At 37.6% G+C, this 22236-nt stretch overlaps 4 protein-coding genes and 1 long non-coding RNA gene across 6 annotated transcripts; 4 read left to right on the forward strand and 1 right to left on the reverse strand.

Annotated features, from left to right (window-relative positions):
- The first annotated feature begins 6588 nt into the window (after positions 1-6588).
- Positions 6589-8010, forward strand: LOC126704188 (zinc finger BED domain-containing protein RICESLEEPER 2-like). The gene is made up of 3 exons (XM_050403211.1): positions 6589-6938; positions 7030-7912; positions 7981-8010. Exons 1-3 carry the CDS (start codon positions 6589-6591, stop codon positions 8008-8010), a joined length of 1263 nt encoding a protein of 420 aa, XP_050259168.1.
- Positions 8011-8014: 4 nt separating this feature from the next.
- Positions 8015-9082, forward strand: LOC126703291 (zinc finger BED domain-containing protein RICESLEEPER 1-like). Its single transcript, XM_050402252.1, has 2 exons — positions 8015-8618; positions 8719-9082. The coding sequence occupies exons 1-2, from the start codon at positions 8045-8047 to the stop codon at positions 8817-8819; spliced, it is 675 nt and encodes a 224-aa protein (XP_050258209.1). The 5' UTR covers positions 8015-8044; the 3' UTR covers positions 8820-9082.
- Positions 9083-11514: 2432 nt separating this feature from the next.
- LOC126703358 (uncharacterized) lies at positions 11515-14211 on the reverse strand. Of its 2 annotated transcripts, none has more exons than XR_007648025.1 (4): positions 13909-14211; positions 13669-13809; positions 13266-13521; positions 11515-11832 (listed from the first exon to the last, which is right to left on the reverse strand). It is a non-coding gene; the product is annotated as an uncharacterized LOC126703358 (long non-coding RNA). The 2 variants fall into 2 exon arrangements; XR_007648024.1 differs by having other exon boundaries at positions 11515-11843.
- Positions 14212-14600: 389 nt separating this feature from the next.
- Positions 14601-15395, forward strand: LOC126704189 (RNA polymerase II C-terminal domain phosphatase-like 4). The gene has a single exon (XM_050403212.1). The coding sequence runs from the start codon at positions 14601-14603 to the stop codon at positions 15393-15395; it is 795 nt and encodes a 264-aa protein (XP_050259169.1).
- Positions 15396-19282: 3887 nt separating this feature from the next.
- Positions 19283-20428, forward strand: LOC126704190 (RNA polymerase II C-terminal domain phosphatase-like 4). Its single transcript, XM_050403213.1, has one exon. It carries the CDS (start codon positions 19283-19285, stop codon positions 20426-20428), a length of 1146 nt encoding a protein of 381 aa, XP_050259170.1.
- The last annotated feature ends 1808 nt before the right edge of the window (positions 20429-22236 follow it).

Genomic DNA, 22236 nt, shown 5'->3' on the forward strand with positions numbered 1-22236 from the left:
CTCCAGCAGCTTTTAGCCACTCCCCGTACTGGTATTCCACCTCTCCTCCATTCTTACACCGTGCAAAATGTTCTGCACAGTGTTTTAAATCATGTCCCAAAAGTCCACAGAAGTGGCAGAATAAGGGGAGTCTATCATACTTAAACGTAACCCATGATCTCTTTCCGTCCGAACCGCCGATAAAGCCACCGCACCGTAGAGGTTTGGACGTTGGGACAGCAACCTTGACCCTCATATAGAAGCTTTGTGCATCCAGTTTTTGTCTCTTCTCTACCTCCTCCACCTTTCCCAAGCGACCACCTATCTCTTCCGCCACCTTGGGAGACAACATATCGAATGGCGCTCCCCAAATCTGAACCCAGAGAGCCACTGAGTCAAACGTGACGTTCGCCGCTGTCATGCCGGGTTGCCACCTTCTCAACAAGAGCACTTGATTGTCAAAAGACCAAGGTCCTCCTTTTAGCACCCGTTCCATGTCAAACTCTCTATTGAACTTGAATTGAAAGAGATTGGACCCTACTTCTACTGTCTGAACTGAACCCTCCAGACCCCAGGCTTGCCTCAACGTTGTCTGAGCAGCCCGTTTGTTGAAAGGCTTGCATGTGAGAAACTTGCCGATCAAACTCAGATGACAGCTTTCAATTTCTTCCTTCCTGCCTTCATCCGAGATCAATATTACTTCTTCTTCCTCCAACGTTAACTTCATCTTCTCCAGACCTTTTATTACGTCTTCAGCCATGAAAAGGAAACACAGATCAAAACAAAAAAAGGAAAAGTCAAACCCTTAGGAAGCCCAAGGGAGGGAGTAGGCTCACAGCTAGTCGAGAGAAAAGACTCCTACGTGAGGAGAGATTATTAGGTACTTTTAGACTTGCAAAATATTCAAAAATTTTCAATTAGTTAATGCAACTAGACTAGGTATTGAATTTATATATATAATGTAACTAAGTTTCGGGTATACATACATACATACATATATATATATATATATATATATATTTTGGTAACTAAGTTTTACCTAAAGGTAATTTTCAGTTTTATATCCTATAATATATAAATCTTTTCATGGTATAAAAAATAGTAAATAAATAAATAACGTCCATAAAACCTAATCCATATGTCCTGCCAACGCCAAGTTAAAAAAAAAAAAAAAAAAAAAATTTAAAAAGGTCACAGTCAAATACAAGATTAAAGCTTCTTCTATCAAAAAGAAAAAGAAAAAGAAAAAGAAAACCAAAATTTTCTTCAATCACAAACATTATACTTGTCTAATCTCATTCATTTGTATGGAAATTTAATTTAAATGAATGTGGTGTTATCCATCTATATCTATATAATATCTAAAATCTGAACCATAGTATTTATTGTTGATATGCTCTTCTTGAGCCATATCAATGCAGCATTTAGGTTCATTTAGTTCACTTTAGACCACTATGATCCATTTGGTCCATTCAATCTACTTTGGTTCAGTTCACTCCATTTAGTCCATTTTAATTCAATTTGGTCCATTTGGTCTAGTTTGCTCCATTTTGGTCCACTTCGGTGCATTTGAGCAATCATAATATTTCCTTGAAAAAAAATTGCAAAATTTAAAACACTTTCAAATGAGAAATATAGATAGATTAATTTAAAAAATCTAATATATTATAACAATTATACTTGTAAGGACACGATTTGTAACGACCCGCAACGGTGTTGGGCTCACACGTAAAAAGGCCCAAACAATATCATTTGTAGAGCGTGGGTTTGAAAGACTAGGTCTTGGTCACCAGACGGTGGGTTTTTCATGGTGTTCATACATGGTTAAGTCGTCTTCGCCCTAAGAGTCTTTCTCCTGGAGGCGGGCTGGGAGGCTCTGGTTTTTGGCCATTTTTCCCAGCCTCTTCCTTTGGATCCTTACTTTTCCTTTTATACCGGCCCGTATCCTTTATCCAACGTCCACGTGTAGGATCGACCTTTCCAAGATTGATACTTGTCCCATCAACCCATACCCAGAGTGGTTGGGGGTGGTTGTAAAAGCTGAAGGGTATGGTTCTGTCAGGTGCAGAGTATTGAATGGCAGTAAGGGCAGCTTTTTCTTTGTCCTTGGTCGTTAAACTATCCAGCTTATCCTTCCCTATTGACTTAGATATTTTTAGATTTTTTCCAAACTGTTCCTATACCGTTTTTGTCCTTCCTTCCAGGAGGACCTCGGACATGCCGATGACTGAATCGTCCTCGGCCGTGTCCCAATACTATTTTGTACTTGTATTACCTATCCTTGGCTATAGCTTTCCTCGGCTCGGACCTTAGGCCCCAATGAATAAATGGGTCAGGGCCGCAAATTATTGGGCCCCACAATAGCCCCTCAAAGTCCTGCTGTCCGACCTCCTGGTCGGAGAGAAGGGTTTTGGTAATGCCAAGCCTTTATTACGGCTCGTTTAATTCTGTCCTTCATTAATGTTGGCGTCTCTTCATCTATCCAGGAAACATACCGAATTACTAGACATTCTTTTGAATTCATTCATGATGCGTTACTGTCGCTTCATTACCCGAAACGCGCCTTTAATGATTTCCCTTTGCGAGACCATTTAAATTCGACGGTTATTGACGGTGTGGGGAAGTGGAATGGGTATATTCTCGTTTACCAATTTTCTTGTAAATATGGATAGATTAAATGCCTCCCGTTTTGCCCTTCATATAAGAAAGAAAACAAGAGGTTACCTCTCTTACACAGAGCCCTTTCAATCCTTTTGAAGTCTGAAAATCCTTAGCTTCCCCCAGAGTTTCCCTTATCCGCTTGCTTACACCTTGAATCGTGATAAGTCCAAGATAGGAGTGGGAATGAAGAGACCATACCCTTCCCAGAAATGCTACGTTCTTGCGAAGCTCAAAATGGCTCGGTCAGGGCAGGGATGGGAGAGACTCAAGATACTTTTCATCCTCCTTTCAGTCAAAATCCGAAACAGGGGCTCGTCGCGTCAAACTTTTGGTACGGCTGAGCTGGGATCACCCATTATCAGTACCAGCCGCTCTCTTATGAGCATAGCTAACATGACACAAGCGTATTAGGAGTTAGGACTGACGCAGGGACAAAGTATCCCTGCTTCTTCCTCTCTTCCTTCACTGGTGCCTCCTTTTGCCTCTCTTTCTTCTTCTTTCCACCACCAGATCCATCCTGGTGCTTTTCTTTCTTCCTCTTCTTCTCCTCTCCCACCAAGGAAGGTCCTCCTCTTAATATGGGTGCCAATGGGGCAAAGTTTGGAAAGACTTGGGAGCAGAGCTTAAAAAGATTTCTGTTTGTTTTTATTTTTTATTTTTTTTGTAACTCTTTTTCTATATAGGCTTGTTTAAGCTCTTCATTGTACACTGTAATACCTCTTTATATTAATAAAAGTCAACATTGCTTAATTTTGTACATTCTATCTCTTCTTTTTAAAATAATTGTGCCATGAATAAACGTACTACCATATGACTTCTTTTCTATTATTGTATTCTGAACGATGCTTAGGGCCGAAATCCTAGTTAATAAAAAGACTTTGCTCTGTGCTTATTGGAACTATCCGGCATAATAATGCCGACTTGAATAAATGGTACTTAGGGCAGAAACCCTTACTGAGAAAAAGATATTTATAATGAACTTAATAAAATTGTTTGGCACAATAATGCCGACCTGAGAAAGCGATACTTAGGGCCAAAATCCCTTACCAAGATAAAAGATATTATTATGAACTTATTGGAGCTATCGTGTATAATAAGACTGACCTGAAAGTGGGTTGTATACCCCAAATTTGAACGAGGTGATGGCTGAATGCTCGATGCCATGTAGGAAGTAATCATTCGAGGATATATAACTCAAAAATGTACAACCCCTGTTGGTCGCTGAGTAATAAGGCGTTTCGCCATCTTCCTAATAACTTTCCTAGCCTTGACCTTTTCTGTTATTTGGTCCGAGGACTGAACGACTTAGAATTCTTCTTAAGTAGCTGACTTCTCCATAGGTTTGAGTCCGAGGACCATGCAATATCCTGGTTCTGTCCAAAACTTGATTTTGATAAGTAGTTGGTTTCCCCACAAGTTTGAGTCCGAAGACCATGCAACACCTTGGTTCTGTCCAAAACTTGATTTTGATAAGTAGTTGGTTTCCCCATAGGTTTGAGTTCGAGGACCATGCAATACCTTGGTTCTGTCCAAAACTTGATTTTGATAAGTAGTTGGTTTCCCCATAGGTTTGAGTCCGAGGACCATGCAATACCTTGGTTCTGTCCAAAACTTGATATTTAAGTAGTTGGTTTCCCCATAGGTTTGAGTTCGAGGACCATGCAATACCTTGGTTCTGTCCAAAACTCAGTTTTCTCATCTAAGTAGTTGGTTTCCCCATAGGTTTGAGTCCGAGGACTAGGGATGGCAATTTTGGCCCGACCCGCGGGTACCCGGTCTGGCCCGACCCTAATGGGCCGGGTTTTACCTGGTCCGATTAAGGATAGGGTCGGGTATGGATTTTTAAAAAAAAACCCGAAGCGGGTCCGGGTCGGGTCCGGGTTTTATTAAAAGAACCCGAAACCCGGCCCGAAACCCGCCCCATTTAAAACCCGGTACCCTAAATTACTAAAATGCCCTTTATATATATAAACCTATAATTCTAACCTAAATCCCCAAATCTGAAATCACTCACTCAGCCTCACGCAGCTCTCCCTCACGCAGCCCTCCCTCACGCAGCCCTCCCTCACTCCCTCACTCCGACTGGCAGCTCTCCCTCACTCCGTCGCCCATCTCCAGTCACGCACAGCTCTCCCTCACTCCCTCACTCCGACTGGCAGCTCTCCCTCACTCCGTCGCCCATCTCCAGTCACCCATCTCCAGTCACCCATCTCCCTCACTCCCTCACGCAGCTCACGCAACTCTCCCTCACTCCCTCACGCAGCACGCAGCACACAGCTCTCCCTCACTCCCTCACTCCGCAGCTCATCTCCAGGTTTGTGTCACCGGTTCTTTTTTTTTTTTTTTTTTTTTTAAGAGACCTGAAAGGGTATTGTTCTGTTCTTAAACGATTGATTATTGTTCTGTTCTCAGGAACATTTGGATGATAAGCATCTGAGTCGATTCTTGGAAGCTGATACCCTTGTCAATCTCAACGAATCCACTTAACGGACCACCTCACTCCCTCACTCAGCTCTCCCTCACTCCGCAGCTCATCTCCAGGTTTGTGTCACCGGTTCTTTTTTTGTTTTTTTTTTTTGCTGTAATGTTTTTTTTTTTGCTGTAATGTTGTTGAGCTTCATTGTTTTTGTATTTTTAATTTTAAGTTTAATTTTTTTTTGCTGTAATGTTATGGAGCTTCATTGTTCTTGGTCTTTTCTTGATTTTGACAAGTCAATGTTGACATCTATGTTATTGAAATTGATTCAACAGTATTTTTTCATCTCTGTATTTGCCTCCACTTATTATCTCTCTGCCTTCTTAGTATAAGACACATGAATTCTGTACCAAGCTTTTGATCTATTTACATTTGATCTAATACAGATTGCTTTTTTCTGATTGGTTTTGTATACTTATACGGGTTGCTTTTCTGGTAAGGTTTTAAAGACAGTATATTGTTATTCTAATAGAATTAGAAATTTCCCAGTAAGCATAGTTGTTATACTCTTTGGATTTCTATTATGTCTTGTGGAATATCTTGTATTGGTGATATTTGGGTATTGATATTTGTTTTTACTATGTATTTGGTGGATTGATATGTGGCCCAGGGAATGTTGGGATTCCAATTGTTTACCTCTTGAGAAGTAAACACCAGAATTTCAGATACCTTTTGTAATTTTCTTTTTTTAGAGAATTTGGAGTTTAATAGGATTGGCTTATTTATTTTTGATTGGCAATTTTGTATATGATTTTGTAATTTGTTTGAGAAATTGAATATCCCTTTTTGCAAAATGATTAGTAGCTCAAAGCTTGCTCTTGAACAAAACTTATCAAATTTCAACATGCAGATCCTAAAATGGAGATGGAAGACACAAACACAGACACAGACAAATCTGGTTCTTCCTCGCCAAGTGGTTCTCCCTTGAGAACCGGATGTTGTCCCTTGCCGACTTTGCGGTCTCCTTCGCCATTTTCACGGTCACCCTCACCATTGTCACCTGGCAGTTCACCCTCAGGATCACCATTAAATGAGTAAGTGTTTGAATTTGTAGTTAATCAATGAGTATGTGTAATAATAAATTTGTGATAATTTGTTTTGATTCTAACTCCCAAACTTTTGAACCAATTAGGAATCCGAAATCTCCGACGGTGGACTTAGTAGGAGAAGACTTAGAGGTAGAGGAACAAGAAGGGACAGAGAGAGAGCAAGAGCCTACAAATGAGGACTTGGATACAAGTAGAAAAAGAAAGACTACCTCAGATGTTTGGTCTCACTTTACAAGGAAGAAAGTTGACGGAAAAGTTAAAGCCCAATGCCATCATTGTAACAAACTTTACTTGGGTGAGTCTAACCAAGGTACAACTCATTTACGTAATCATTTAGCAAGATGTCCACGAATGAAATTTAAAGATATAAGGGATATGAGACAACAAGTTTTGATCAAACAACAAAATAAGGTGGATGGAACCATGAGTTTAAGTACTTATCAATTTGATCAAGTTAGAGTGAGGAATAAGCTTGCCCGTATGGTCATCCTACATGAATATCCTCTTTCAATGGTTGACCATATTGGGTTTAAAGAATTTGTGACCGATCTTCAACCTATGTTTAAACTTGTCACAAGAAATACTTTGAAGAGTGACATTTTTAAGATCTATGATAATGAGAGGGAGAAAGCTTTGAAGATGATGGACAAGAATGGAAGTAAGGTGGCCATTACAACCGATATGTGGACTTCAAGTAACAAAAAGAGAGGGTTTATGGTCATTACCGCTCATTTCATTGATCATACTTGGATGTTGCAAAGCCGGGTTCTAAGGTAATTTTTTTATCTATAAATTGAATGTTAAAGACTTTACATTTAGAATGATTTTTGAATTATGTTATAATTATTCATATTATTTTTCTAGGTTTGTTTATGTTCCTTCTCCACACATAAAAGAAGTTCTTGCTGAAGTCCTTGTTGATTGTTTTTTAGAGTGGAACATTGATAGGAAGTTGTCTACAATTACTGTTGATAATTGTAGTACTAATGATGCCATGATTAGACTTCTTTTGAATAAGCTTGATACTAGTTCTCTTATGTTGGGTGGGTCTATGTTGCATATGAGGTGTGCTGCACATATTTTGAATTTGATTGTTCAAGATGGGTTGTCTCTTATTGGTGATGGTATTGAGAGGATTCGTGATAGTGTGATTTATTGGACTGGATCACCAAAAAGAAGGCAAAAATTTGAAGAAAATGCACGTCAATTGCGTGTTCAATGCACCAAAGAGTTAGTCTTAGATTGTAAAACTCGTTGGAATTCAACTTACTTAATGCTTTCTACTGCATTGATTTATAAAGATGTTTTCTCACGTTTGGCTAAACGTGAAATATCTTATACTTGTTTACCATATGATTATGATTGGGAGTTAGCCAAAGATATTTGTGGGAGGTTGGAGTTGTTTCATAGTGCGACTGAGTTTTTCTCTGGTCGTAAGTACCCTACAACTAATATGTATTTTAATGTGGTGTGTGAGTTGAAAATTGCATTGAATGAATGGAGTGTGTATTCAAATGAGATGATAAGTACGATGGCGGAAAGTATGCTTGCTAAGTTTAATTCTTATTGGGCTAATGTTAGTGTTGTTATGGCTATTGCTGCTATCTTAGATCCAAGATATAAGATGAAGTTATTAGAATTTTATTATCCTAAAATTTATGGTGATAATTCTAATTTGGAGATTGAAAAAATTAAGAATCTTTGTTATGATTTACTTGATGAGTATGGTGATATAAATGAGTCCTCTGTAGATAATGAAGGAAGTTCCCATGTTCCTGCTAGTACTTCAAGCCCTGTGGCACAAATGAAATTTAGGTTGAGTGGGGCAATGTCATCTTTTGCTAAGTTTAATTCTTATTGGGCTAATGTTAGTGTTGTTATGGCTATTGCTGCTATCTTAGATCCAAGATATAAGATGAAGTTATTAGAATTTTATTATCCTAAAATTTATGGTGATAATTCTAATTTGGAGATTGAAAAAATTAAGAATCTTTGTTATGATTTACTTGATGAGTATGGTGATATAAATGAGTCCTCTGTAGATAATGAAGGAAGTTCCCATGTTCCTGCTAGTACTTCAAGCCCTGTGGCACAAATGAAATTTAGGTTGAGTGGGGCAATGTCATCTTTTGATGAGTTTGTGAATAATAGTTCAAGTAGTTCAAAGAAACATGGGAGTGCTAGAATGGAATTTGATCATTTCATTGATGAGGGAGTGTTGAAGAGGAGTGAAGATTTTGATATTTTGGGATGGTGGAAAAGTAATGGTTTAAAGTATCCTACTTTACAAAGGATTGCAAGAGATATTTTAGCCATTCCTATTACAACTGTTGCTTCAGAATCGGCCTTTAGCACTAGTGGGAGACTTTTAAGTCCACACCGTAGTAGGCTACATCCCAAGACTATAGAGGCAATGATGTGTGCTCAGAATTGGTTATGGAGTGAAATCAACGGTTAGTAATTGTCTAATTTCTATTTATAAAATTAAAATTGTAGTTTTATATTTGCTAGTTACAATTTGATATTTCATTCTTTAATTCATTGTTATTGTAGGTTCTTCAACTATGTCTGGAGATTGTACCGTTCAAACAATTCTTGATGATGGGGAGCCTAATGAAGAGGATGGGAGTTGTGTCACAATTATGGATGATTAGACATTTTGTAATAATTTAGTAGCCATTTTAATTTCTTAAACTTGTTGGATTAATTTGTTGGTTTGTAATTATTTTAAGCCTTTTTAGCATTTTGTAATTTTTTAGCCTTTTTAATTTGTTGGTTTGTGGAGGATAAGACATTTTGTAATTTCTTACACTTGTAGGATTTGTTTTGTAACTTTTTATTTTTGAATTTCTTGAACTTGTTGGACTTTTGATACTTAGTTCTTGGACTTATTGGATTTATTTTATTTTTATGTTTAGTTGGTGAATTTAGTTATGATTTACTGATTTATAGATGTATTGATGTTTGGTGATTTATTGATTTATAGTTATGATTTATTGGCTGCCCAATGAATGGGCTTGAATTGGCTGCCTAATAATGCCTTGAATGAGCTTAAATTGGCTGCCCAATGAATGGGCTTGAATGGGCTACCTAATAATGCCTTGAATGGGCTTAAATTGGCTGCCCAATGAATGGGCTTCAATTTGGCAAAAAACAGCTCAATGGGCTTTAAAAAAAAAAAAAAATTAGTTGGGCCAGATTTGGGCCCAACAGGTTAAACGGGGCCCGCGGGGCCCGGCGGGGCGGGTCTGGGCCCCAGGAAAAAAACCCGATTATTATTCGGGCCGGGCCTGGGTTTAGGGTCTTGGCCCGCGGGTCGAGCCTGGGTATGCAAAAACCCGGCCCGAACCCGACCCGTTGCCATCCCTACCGAGGACCATACAATACCTTGGTTCTATCCAAAACTCAGTTTTCTCATCTAAGTAGTTGGTTTCCCTATAGGTTTGAGTCCGAGGACCATACAATACCTTGGTTCTGTCCAAAACTCAGTTTTCTCATCTAAGTAGTTGGTTTCCCCATAGGTTTGAGTCCGAGGACCATGCAATACCTTGGTTTTGTCCAAAACTCAGTTTTCTCATCTAAGTAGTTGGTTTCCCCATAGGTTTGAGTTCGAGGACCATGCAATACTTTGGTTCTGTCCAAAACTCAGTTTTCTCATTTAAGTAGTTGGTTTCCCCATAGGTTTGAGTCTGAGGACCATGCAATACCTTGGTTCTGTCCAAAACTCAGTTTTCTCATCTAAGTAGTTGGTTTCCCCATAGGTTTGAGTTCGAGGACCATGCAATACCTTGGTTCTGTCCAAAACTCAGTTTTCTCATCTAAGTAGTTGGTTTCCCCATAGGTTTGAGTCCGAGGACCATGCAATACCTTGGTTCTGTAAAAAACTCAGTTTTCGATACGTAGTTGGGGGGAAATGACCCCTCAGCTATGGCCTGGGACCTTGGTTTTAGGGGGATTGGCTCCTCGGCCAAGCCCCTAGAACCATCCATGCGATTGACGCTACAAAGCGTAGCCCCTAGTCAAGAATCATAGCCCCTAGTGGAACTCTACGCTAGAACACTATAACCGGCTGTTAGAAATGACAAGGGGACTTTCTCGACCTATTGTCTATGCCAACACACAAGCCTTTCCCACAGACGGCGCCAATTGTAAGGACACGATTCGTAACGACCCGCAACGGTGTTGGGCTCGCACGTAAAAAGTCCCAAACAATATCATTTGTAGAGCGTGGGTTTGAAAGGCTAGGTCTTGGTCACCAGACGGTGGGTTTTTCGTGGTGTTCATACATGGTTAAGTCGTCTTCGCCCTAGGAGTCTTTCTCCTGGAGGCAGTTGGGAGGATCTGGTTTTTGGCCATTTTTCCCAACCTCTTCCTTTGGATCCTTACTTTTCCTTTTATACCGGCCCGTATCCTTTATCCAACGTCCATGTGTAGGATCGACCTTTCCAAGATTGATACTTGTCCCATCAACCCATACCCAGAGTGGTTGGGGGTGGTTGTAAAAACTGAAGGGTATGGTTCTGTCAGGTGCAGAGTATTGAATGACAGTAAGGGCAGCTTTTTCTTTGTCCTTGGTCGTTAAACTATCCAGCTTATCCTTCCCTATTGACTTAGATATTTTTAGATTTTTTCCAAATTGTTCCTATACCGTTTTTGTCATTCCTTCCAGGGGGACCTCGGACATACCTCGGACTGAATCGTCCTCGGCCGTGTCCCAAGACTATTTTGTACTTGTATTACCTATCCTTGGCTATAGCCTTCCTCGGCTCGGGCCTTGGGCCCCAATGAATAAATGGGTCAAGGCCGCAAATTATTGGGCCTCACAATACTTTATTAGAAAATAATTGCATCGTTTTAAGAAGAGTTTGAAACTAATACCTTCTTAGAACAAGAGATTGTCTAGAGATTTTAGGATAGATGAGGGAGATCGAATTAGAGAAACAAGAGGAAAAAAAAGAGTGAAGAATAGAAAAGAGGAGAAATATATAAAACATAATTAAAAAGATATGTTCATCACATCAACAGTTTGTAAAATTTTTTGTCAAAAAGTTTGTATCTCTAGCATTACTCTAACAGAATTAGTTAAATAGTTAATAACCTATAAGATAAATACAGCTGGATTAAACACCCACGTAACTGCACGTGTCACAACTAACTTTGCTAACAGAAAAATACTAGTCGCTAACCCGTGCGATGCACGGGATTAACAAAAAAAAAAAAAAAAAAAACAATATTGCAATTATCATCTCCATAAAAATACATACATGCCGAAAAGATTAATACCACTACCATAGGTCCATTGGCAATGAAGTTATTTTCATAGTTACATATATACTATGAATAAACAAATAAACAAATTGCAATAATGATCGCAATCTTATTTTCATAATAAATAAATAGAATATAGTTACCAATGTCAAATTCTTTTGCTATGCATCAAATAGAGTAGAGAAAGAACATAATACAACAAATCTGCATTATATAGTACATCATATATTTATTCAACATAAAACATTGAGTTTTATAAATCTTCTTTGCTTGCTCACATTCCCAACCACGTCTCTTGTGCTAAGATACCATAGATATTGCTTTTTCAAAATCATGAATAGACTTTGCCAATAAAGCCTTCTCCATGTCAAACCCTTTTGCTTTGCCTTGAAATAGTTCCTAGAAAACAGCTGCTTTACCCAAGTTAGGGGCTTTGAGAATAGAAGAAGATTTATAGTATTTGAGAAAGTGCGATAACCACAACATATTGGTGTTATTTTCATATATAACAAATAACGAAATGTGGAAACACCATTACTAAACAAAACGTATTCTTTAATCTCAGAAAGTATCATTAACAGGCAATTCTGTCAACTTCTTCTCTCTTTTCTTAAGGGAAAAAAAAAAATTGCTTTACACCTACCATAGGCAAAAGGACCATAATCCAAAGCTCTACCCAAATACAATTTAGGATAGTTAAGGACAACCAATATGAGAATCAACTTCAAAATAATTAAATAAGAAATAAAGACCACCATAGCTCAATTTTTAAAGTAGCTTTCCTCATAGACACATGCATAAGAAATCACTATATCAGACGCATAAAGAATCAACATTTAAAGCAACCCAAATGAGATTTCAAGAAAAATAAGCTCGATTATGAAACCCATATGTCATAGTAGTGAAGCTAAAATTTTCTTAACTGTGACTTATGAACAATTATGAAGCATATATAAATCATTAAACAAACTTTTTAAAAAATCAATGACATAGATAATCCATTTTCACAACCCTTTCTTCTACCAAAGTTCCAGACTTGTCCTGTAAATTCACCTACTTGGCTGCCCTGTTTTTAATTGATATAATGGTGGTTAGGATGTTGAGAGATAAGTAGAGACTCTTTTTACTTTCAAACAGGGTATAATCAAGCCAAGTCTCACATGTGTATGAGATACAAATTGCAATGCCATCAACAGGATATAATATGTATGAGATACCCTCACTGAGATACAAATTGCAATACCTGGTCGATACCATATCTCAAAACAGGAGAAGCAGAGTAACCGTAAGATTTTCCATAGCTCAAGGGTATCTCATAAGATTTTCCATAATCAAGCCAAGTCTCACATGTGTATGAGATACAAATTGCAATGCCATCAACAGGAATAGACATAATAAGCATAGTAACTGTAAGAAACAGCAATTAAACTTCCTTAGCTCAAGGGTTCAATTGTTCCCCATATGCAGAATCCCACTAAGACCTAGCATCAAACACCTCACAGGCACAACCATTTAAATTGCCACAATGATTTCTTGTATACGAGTGTTTCAATTTAGGTCCACGACAACCGGTTGTCTGTGGGGGATAAGGTTCTTATTATAATAACAACAACTTTAGTGGGTGAGGCATTTATGAACACGATACTTTATAGTTACATCAGAATCTTTCTGTGTCCTTGATCACTAAGGAGACACAGTAAACCAAGTGTGGTGGATAAATCATGACTAAAAGTCATATGATCCATTGGTTAATACTAATAGGGCAATAGATGATCGTTCTTAGCTATAATAAAATATGAAGACGAAGCAGAAGAAGAGTTTGAAGAAGTTACCCATGACTGGATTAGATTACGGCTTGCTCTTGCTCTTCTTCGTCATCTTCTTCTTTGACAATCTTTATCTTAACAAACTACACGCCCAAAAGAACACCATATGAGTTGTTATTTCAGATTAGTTTACATCCCCAAAATCACGGATCTTCAAAATCGTTTTTTGCTTTTGGGTTGTGGGTTTGATATGGTCTGATTATGGTGGTTTACATCCCCAAAATCGCCCAAAATCGCGGATCTTCAAAATCCCATCTACACACTAAAATAAATGAATAAATTCTCAACATTTGGATAACCAAAAAAATCTAAAGCGCATCCAAACAACTTCTAAGAAACCCAATGACCCAGAATCGAAATCATCAAGAAGGAAACGAAATAAAAAGCAATGGATTAGTAAAATACCAACCGTAACCAAACGCGGAGGTACCGTAAGTCGTTTTTGTAACGGCGATCGGAATCGAAGGTCTGTGCACACTTCTGCAAAAACCGTGGCAGCTTCTCATTCAGAACTTGCGAAGGTAGCGAATCCTTCATCTTTCTGATCCCTCTGTATATACAAAAAGCCAAACAATCTCACTTTTTAAAACCATTAACAGAGCTACCCAGAGAGAGAGAGAGAGAGAGAGAGAGAGATAAATAGGCATACCGGAGCCATATGGTTGGTGATGCCTTCTTTCTAACTCAGACCTGACAGTATGGGGATGGCTTCTAGGCAGGATTGATTTTCAGTGTTGGGTTTTAGGGAAGGAGAAGGTAGAGAAAAAGAGACCAAAGAGGAACGGCAGAGCTTTTTTGGTGCTTATGTTTTTTTATACTTAGGTTTTTATCGGGTTTTAGGAAAGGTTTTTCTTTGCTTATTTATTTATTTTTTTCATTTATGTTTTTTTTTTTAATATTGTGCTGACGTGGAAATTTGTGGGAGCTTCAAAAGCTTCGGTTTTATATATATATATAGATTACATAGGAAAAACGACAAGTAGCCCAAGTACACCGACTAACTAAACGATTGCAGTTTAATTCAAGCTGCATCTATGTTGATGTGTGCTGCCCTTTAGCTTGTTTTTCCACCATTTCCAATATAAAAGTAAGATTAAAAGAAATATTTTTACTATTTAATCTCAATTATAGAATGAACCCAATTTTCTTATCGGTAAATGAATCAATTCTAAGTATATAGGAGAAAAAAAAGAAGTATATAAGAGTGCGTTTTTGGTTCTCTAAACTCTCACACACTCCAGAAGTTTACATTTATTATTCGTTTCGTTACAAAAGAGCGAGAGAGAGATACAGGGGTTGTCTTGTCACTATCTTTTGCTAAAGAAACTTCCAAGATTCACCATGAAGATAATTTCCGAGAGGGATTTTCCACAAGATGATCACTATGACGACTTTGATGATACCCCTGAAGAAAATACTGAGGAGACTTGTGCACATCTATGTGTTATTAGAGGAAAGTGTGTGAGCTGTGAGAGGGTAGCATTGAAGTACGTTCATCAGGGTATGTGGTTGTGGCTTAACAAAGATGAAATGGATCGGATTCGGAAGGTAGAGTCAGCGAAATTGTTAGAAGATAAGAAGATGGTTTTGGTTCTTGGTCTAGATCAAACACTGGTTCATTCAACAGAACAAGAAAAATATCTGAGAACCCCTCAAGAACTCTTGCAACATAACTTAAGGGATAGCCTATTCCGTGTGAGTCGACCTTGGGGAATGATGATGGTCAAGTTGAGACCTTTTGTTCACACTTTTCTGAGAGCAGCAAGTACCATGTTTGAGATTTATATGTGCACAATGTGTACACGAAGTTATGCGTTGCAAGTGGCTGAATTTCTTGACCCTGAAAATGTTTACTTCAAGTCATCAAGAATCATTGCCCGTGAAGATTTACCGGAAACAGGCGAAAAGACTCTTGATCTTGTGCTAGGAGAGGAAGGAATGGTTCTTATGCTTGATGATACCAAGAGGGTGTGGAGTAATCATCCATTCAACTTGATTCATATCAAGAGGTATCGTTATTTTGATTCAGATCCTGAAAGCTGGAGTGCTGATGAAGTTGACTACGCTGGCCCGCTCATCACCCTTCTCCAAAGACTTAAAAGTAATCCACAGACTGTTTTTCAACCCAAAATTTGAAGCCGGTCTTCAGTATAGAGATGTGAGATACATATTTGCTCGCCGCGACGTTCTCCGAGGGTGTACATTATCCTTCAAACATATTTTCACTCCCGATTTTAGGCCCGAAAGTTCGCGTCTCTGGTTGATAGCAGAGGAGTTAGGGACCAAATTTTCGATGGATAATTTGATAAGCCCCATCACACATGTGGTCACTTGGTTTGCCACAGCGGAGGAGTTTCAGGAGGCAGAGCTGGAAGGAATTATTTTGGTCCATCCAAAGTGGCTACGTGCTTGCTACTATGCAGTCAGTAGGGTATCTGAAAAAGATTATCTGATTAAGCCGAAAGATTAGAAGTTGAGATGATCTTTGTTCACTTCTATTAACAGCACAGGTCTAATTTCCAGTTTTTTGTTGTTAAATTTTCTTTGCAGTTAGTGAAATAGGGGTTTTTTTCCCCAGACAGAAATTCAGGGTTCTTTACTTTTAATCTTTAGAGCTTGATTTTAAGTAGTCAAAGCTACGTGAAGAATTGAATTCTTCCTCAATTGTGATGAGGAAACATAGTTACAGTGGTTTGTCTCCTTGCTGATGTCTACAATTTCTTATGTGAATGTGGCCTTGAAAATTGAAACGATTCTACCCTGTTGAATATATGCTATTGTTGCTATTTGTTTGATGGAAACTTATTTTGAATCTGCAATTACATGAATTGTAGGAGTGGAAGAAAATTTAGCTATGTTAGTCTAACATTAAGTGGTAAAACTGATCTTGAATCATAGTTTAACATACATAGAGAATAAAAGCAGAAAGTGTTTACTATCACCAAAAGTTAATAAACAGAGAATAGAAGCCACAATGAACCACCACTAGGTTATGCCCAGTGAATCATCATATGCAAGAAACAGCATCCATCGATATCAAGAGCATGGCATGTCATAGGCTTAGCAATCACATACGATGATATTTAGTTCACTCTAATACCATGCATCCCACCCCAAATTGCTTGCTTAATATCAATTGAACCAGCCCAAGCACTGCATGCACACAAATTCATCCTAATGTGCCCTTGTCTATGGCAGTCGCTGCATGTCTTACTCCATCTGATATTGCTATTGTAGACATCTATTTTTTTATGCATTTTGCATAACAGGATGTGAGCTTGAGAGTTCCATTGTTTGCTCAAGTGGTCCAAGAATTGTGTCTTATTCCTGATTGAGGTGCAGGCTACCTAATGCGATTGTGGTCTCCTCAAAGAATTACAGGCAGTGAATTGGTGTGTTAGGTTACTTCTCCAGAGACTATTGTCAATGAAGTCTTTCCAAAATGTTGAAGTTGCTGTGTGATTGTGTAGTGTTGTGTGATTGAATGGTAAGTGGAAGCATAAAATAGAGAATACACAAAGATTTATGCGGTTCAGCCTAAAGGCCTACGTCCACAGTGAGAAAGTCCTTGACGACTACATATTATATTAAGCACTTGTATTACAATGAACTCAATGTAGGGTTTATATACTAGAGAATACTTGATTGACCCTAGGCTAACCATAGACTAACCCAAGGTTAGTATGCTTGTTCTACAAACATAAGCCTACAATTGGTTTGGGCCACTTAGGGCCATGATATGTCTTACACAAAAAAATTCATTGGCAGTGGAGGTCATTACAACTAAATAAATCATCCTAATACTTTATTTAATAATGATCATCAATTAAAACATATAAAAATGAGTGATTTGCAATGCTAAAATTATAATTTTGGGCGACTTTCTAGAGGAATTGAGCCCCTAGCTAGTTCAATTCAGCACATGGCAAGTTTGCCAATATCTGAGGCTAGTCTTGCACGTAGTGTTTTTAAACTATGGATGCAAATTCTAATGCAGATCCTGTAGATGTCCCAAACAATTCCTAGAGCCTCTTTTTAATAACAATACCAGATTTTCAATTCAATATGTCAACTTATAATGTAAACTAATATTAAAAAAAAAAAAAAAATTCTGAAACAATAATCCCAGAAGTCTTTGATCTCTTCCATCTATAGATAATGTAAGAATCAACAAAAAAATAGCATCAAATTTTGCAAAGAGATCACATTTTGCATGCAGAAAACTTGAAATTTTATGTGTGGGAGCATCATTAGTCTTTGCAAAAGCATCGACCCTTAGACTGGTAAACCATCAATTTTCCATCTTTATAGCATCATTTTCTCATTATATAAAGCACTACTTTCATCAAACAAAGTCCTTTAACAACATGAACTGAAAAGTCACACAAATAAAATTGTATTTTTATGACTTTTCGGTTTTCTTAAATTTTTCATAAAATAATCAAGTGCTGACTCCAAACACATATTTGCTTTGAATTTAATTCACTTGAGAAAAATAATACTATATTTGTAGTATTGGTCTAAATCATAGCCCATAGACAATAACAGTAAGCTCAAGCTGCTCAACTGGTTAAAAAGATTGTTTATTGTTAGGAAAAATATGGTTTCACACAATCCTATTTAGGTGAGGAAAACGTATCCTTCTGTGATCCCATTTCCGCTTTCCTCCAAACTCCAATCTTAGGCAAAAAGGGGCATTCTTATTCAAATCGCCTAAAAGGTATTGCTCAAGGCAGCCCCCTCTCCCCTGTGCCAATAAACATTTTTTTTGCATCAACTTGATTTGCAAATCAATTCTTCCAGCTTTATGAAAAAAGAAAGGAGGATCAGCTATGTTCGGTATACTGATGACATGATCATTGCTATCAAAAGCGGGGTCTATTCAGAAAAAATATATAATAGGTTTTGAAAATTGGTTCACTTCCAATATTTCACACATATATTCACAATTGGTATGGAAATGTCCACATTTTAACAAAAAAAACTGGATGTGAAAAAAGAGATGTTAAATAGTGGATATGAAATGTACATAATTATGTACCCTATAAATCTACCCTATAAATGGTGATATCAGTATAACCCATAGATCTAGTGAGTTCATAGTAGAAAAAAGGGTAATTCATTGGTGAATGAAAATGTATTCCATAGGTGCAATTAGCCTTTAGCAAAGGCAGACCCACTTGAAGCCCAGAGGTTCTAGAATTAAAAAAAAAAGGTCATATACAGGATTTAGTTTCTTCTAACGAAACTCCATACTTGTCCAGCCTCAATTAATTCTACAAAGAATTAAGAAAACGGAATTGAGTATCAACATCTAATGAATTGGATAAAGATTCATTAATGAATTATATCAATACATTGGCCTCTGTTTTATATATACAACTAAATAGAGAATCTACACTTGATCTTAGCCAAAGGTGCTGCTAATTCTCTAGCCAATAGATCTCTTAAGAATAGATTTGTAAGTTCTTTTGACTTGTGCAACTGCCCTCACTATGCTAGTGATATTCTAAGGGTTGAGGCCAGTTTAGCCTTTTTGTTTGTAGCCTTATTTCTTGCTTTAAAAAAAAATTGAACTGAGAATCCAACCAACTTAACAGAATTAGCTAGATAGCTATCCTATAAGATGACTACAACTGGATTAATAACCCACGTGCACTGCACGTGACACAACAAACTTTGCATAGGAAATACGACAAGTAGCCCAAGTAAACAAAGGAACTAAACGATTGCAGTTTATGCAGTATAATTCAAACTGCATCTATGTTGATCTGTGTGCGCTTCCTTTAGCCTGCTCTTCTGAGATAAAGAATGAACCCATTTTTCTTATAAGTAAATGAATCCATTCCAAATATATAGGACTTAAAATAAAGTATATAAGAGTGAATTTTTGGTTCTCTAATTAAACTCCAACACACTCCAGGCGTTTCAGTTATTATTCGTTAAGAGAGAGAGAAAGAGAGAGAGAGAGAGAGAGGTTGTCTTGTCACTATCTTTTGCTAAAGAAACTTCCAAGATTCACCATGAAGACAATTTCCGAGAGGGGTTTTCCACAAGATGACTATGACGACTTTGATGATACACCTGAAGAAAATACTGAGAAGACTTGTCTACATCCATGTGTTTTTAGAGGAAAGTGTGTGAGCTGTGAGACGATAGCATTGAAGTACGTTCATCAGGGTATGTGGCTGTGGCTTAACAAAGATGAAATGGATCGGATTCGGAAGATAGAGTCAGAGAAATTGTTAGAAGATAAGAAGATGGTTTTGGTTCTTGATCTAGATCAAACTCTGATTCATTCAACAAGACAAGAAAAATATCTGAGAACCCCTCAAGAACTCTTGCAACATGAGTTAAGGGATAGCCTATTCCGTCTGAGTCGACCTTGGGAAAAGATGATGCTCAAGTTGAGACCTTCCGTTCACACTTTTCTGAAAGAAGCAAGTACCATATTTGAGATTTATATGTGCACAACAGGTACACGAAGTTATGCGTTGAAAGCGACTGAGTTTCTTGACCCTGAAAATGTTTACTTCATGTCATCAAGAATCATTGCACGTGAAGATTTACTTGAAATTAACGAAAAGAGTCTTGATCTTGTGTTAAAGGAGGAACGCATGGTTCTTATTCTTGATGATACCGTGAGTGTGTGGAGTAACCATGAATCAAACTTGATTCCTGTTAAGAAATATCGTTACTTTGATTCAGATCATGATTTGAGCGTTGTATCTCTTTCTGCATTGGGCACTGATGAAGGCGAGACCACGGGTGCGCTCACCACCGTTCTTCAACAGCTTAAACTAATACACAGACTGTTTTTCAACCCAAAATTTGAAGGTGGTCTTCAGGATAGAGATGTTAGAGACATACTTAATCGCCGTAGGGTTCTCCAAGGGTGTACATTATCCTTCAAACATATTTTCCCTTCTGATTTTAGGCCCGAAAATTCGCGTCTCTGGCTGATGGCAGAGGAGTTAGGGGCCAAAATTTCTATGGATAATTTGATAAACCCCATCACACATGTGGTCACTTGGTTTGCCACAGCGGAGGAGTTTGAGGAGGCAGAGATGGAAGAAATTATTTTGGTCCATCCAAAGTGGTTACGTGCATGCTACAAAGCATTAGAAAGGGTATCTGAAAAAGAGTATCTGATTAAGCCGAAAGATTAGAAGTTGGGATGATCTTTGTTCACTTCTATTAACAGCACAGGTATAATTTCCAGGTTTTTTTTAGTTAAATGTTCTTTCCAGTTAGTGAGGGTTTTTTTTCCTAGACAAAGAAATTCAGGGTTCTTTACTTTTAATTGTTAGAGCTTGATTTTAAGTAGTTAATGCTACGTGAGGAATTGAATTCTTCCATAATTGTGATGAGGAGACATAGTTACAGTGGTTCATCTCCTTATTGATTTCTACAATTTCCTATGTGAATGTGACCTTGGAAATTGAAACGATTCTGCCCTGTTGAATTTATGCTATTGTTACTATTTGTTTGATGGAAACTTATTTTGTATGTGCAATTACATGACTTGTTGGAGTGGAAGAATATTTTAACTCAATTAATTGTAGGAGTGGAAGAATAGTTTCATTTACTATTTGTTAGATGGACTACCCAAAGTTTTACTCAATTAATTATTAGGTGTTACTATCGCATACTCTTGGTGCGATGGTCACTTCACAAGTATAAGTGCTTGTGGGGTGTGTGGAGGAAAGGGCCAGGGTTTAAGTCTCCAAGAGAAAGCTTCACAGATATATACACTTAGATTAAATTAAAATAGAAATTCTATTTTATTTTATATATATATATATATATATATATATATATATATATAATTTATTAGGTGGTAAAACTGATCTTAAACCATAGTTTAACAAACATAGAGAATGGAAGCGAAAAGTGATTACTAGCTAAAAGTTAATAAACAGTGAATAGAAGCCACAATGCACCAATACTAGGTTATGCCCAGTATTATATCATCATATGCAAGAAACAGCACTGCATTGGCCACTTGTTTTTCTTTCAATACAACCCCTTTTAATACTTAGTGTGGCTCATAAAATTTTTAAACTTGCTCCGCAACGATTGATCCCAAGCGCATGGCATGCCATAGGCTTATTAATCACATATATACGATGATATATAGTTCATCCCTACCACATGTCATTAGCCTCATAGGCTTAGCAATCACATATGGTGATATATAGTTCACCCCACCAACCCACCAATTGTACCCCACCAACCCAAACTGCTTGTTTGTCAATTGAACCAGCCCAAGCACAGCGTTCACACAAATTAATCCTAACGTGCCCTTGACTATGGCACTCACTGCATGCCTTACTCAAGCTGATATCATAAATTTAGGGGACTTTCTAGAGGACTAGAGCACCTAGCCTGTTCAATTCAGCATATGGCAAGTTTTCCAATATCTGAGGCTAGTCTTGCACGTAGTTTTTTTGAACTATGGATGCATAATCTAATGCAGAACCTGTAGATGTCCCAAACAATAATTTCAAGTCAACTAATATTATAAAAGTAAAATACAATTAACATTCTTGAGGTTTGAGCTATTGACGATTAGGTTCAAGACATTTCAAAACTAACCAACTTGATCTTTAATCACCGTGGTGAAAGAGAGGAGAAGAATGAACAACAATTTAAGGATTAAATTGGTCACTTTTGAAATATCTTGGACTTGACTGATATTCGTTTAAACTTTAGGAGTGTTGATTGTATTTTGCTCAATTTAAAAAAAAAAAAAAAAAAAAAATCTGAAAACATAATCCCAACAATAAATGATATCCTTATAAGGAAAATGTGAAACAATCTTAAGGTAAAAGAAATCCTGGTGTCCACACCAACTATCCTAGTTGGCATAACTAGACAAAATCTAATGGAAAATTATTGGGTACTGAGCGCATGGATGGAGCTATATATTGACTAGGGGGGCAATGGCGCAATGCCCCCCTAAATTTTTATTTTT

The sequence above is a fragment of the Quercus robur genome, chromosome 10 (genome assembly GCF_932294415.1).
Source record: "Quercus robur chromosome 10, dhQueRobu3.1, whole genome shotgun sequence".
Lineage (NCBI taxonomy): Eukaryota > Viridiplantae > Streptophyta > Magnoliopsida > Fagales > Fagaceae > Quercus > Quercus robur.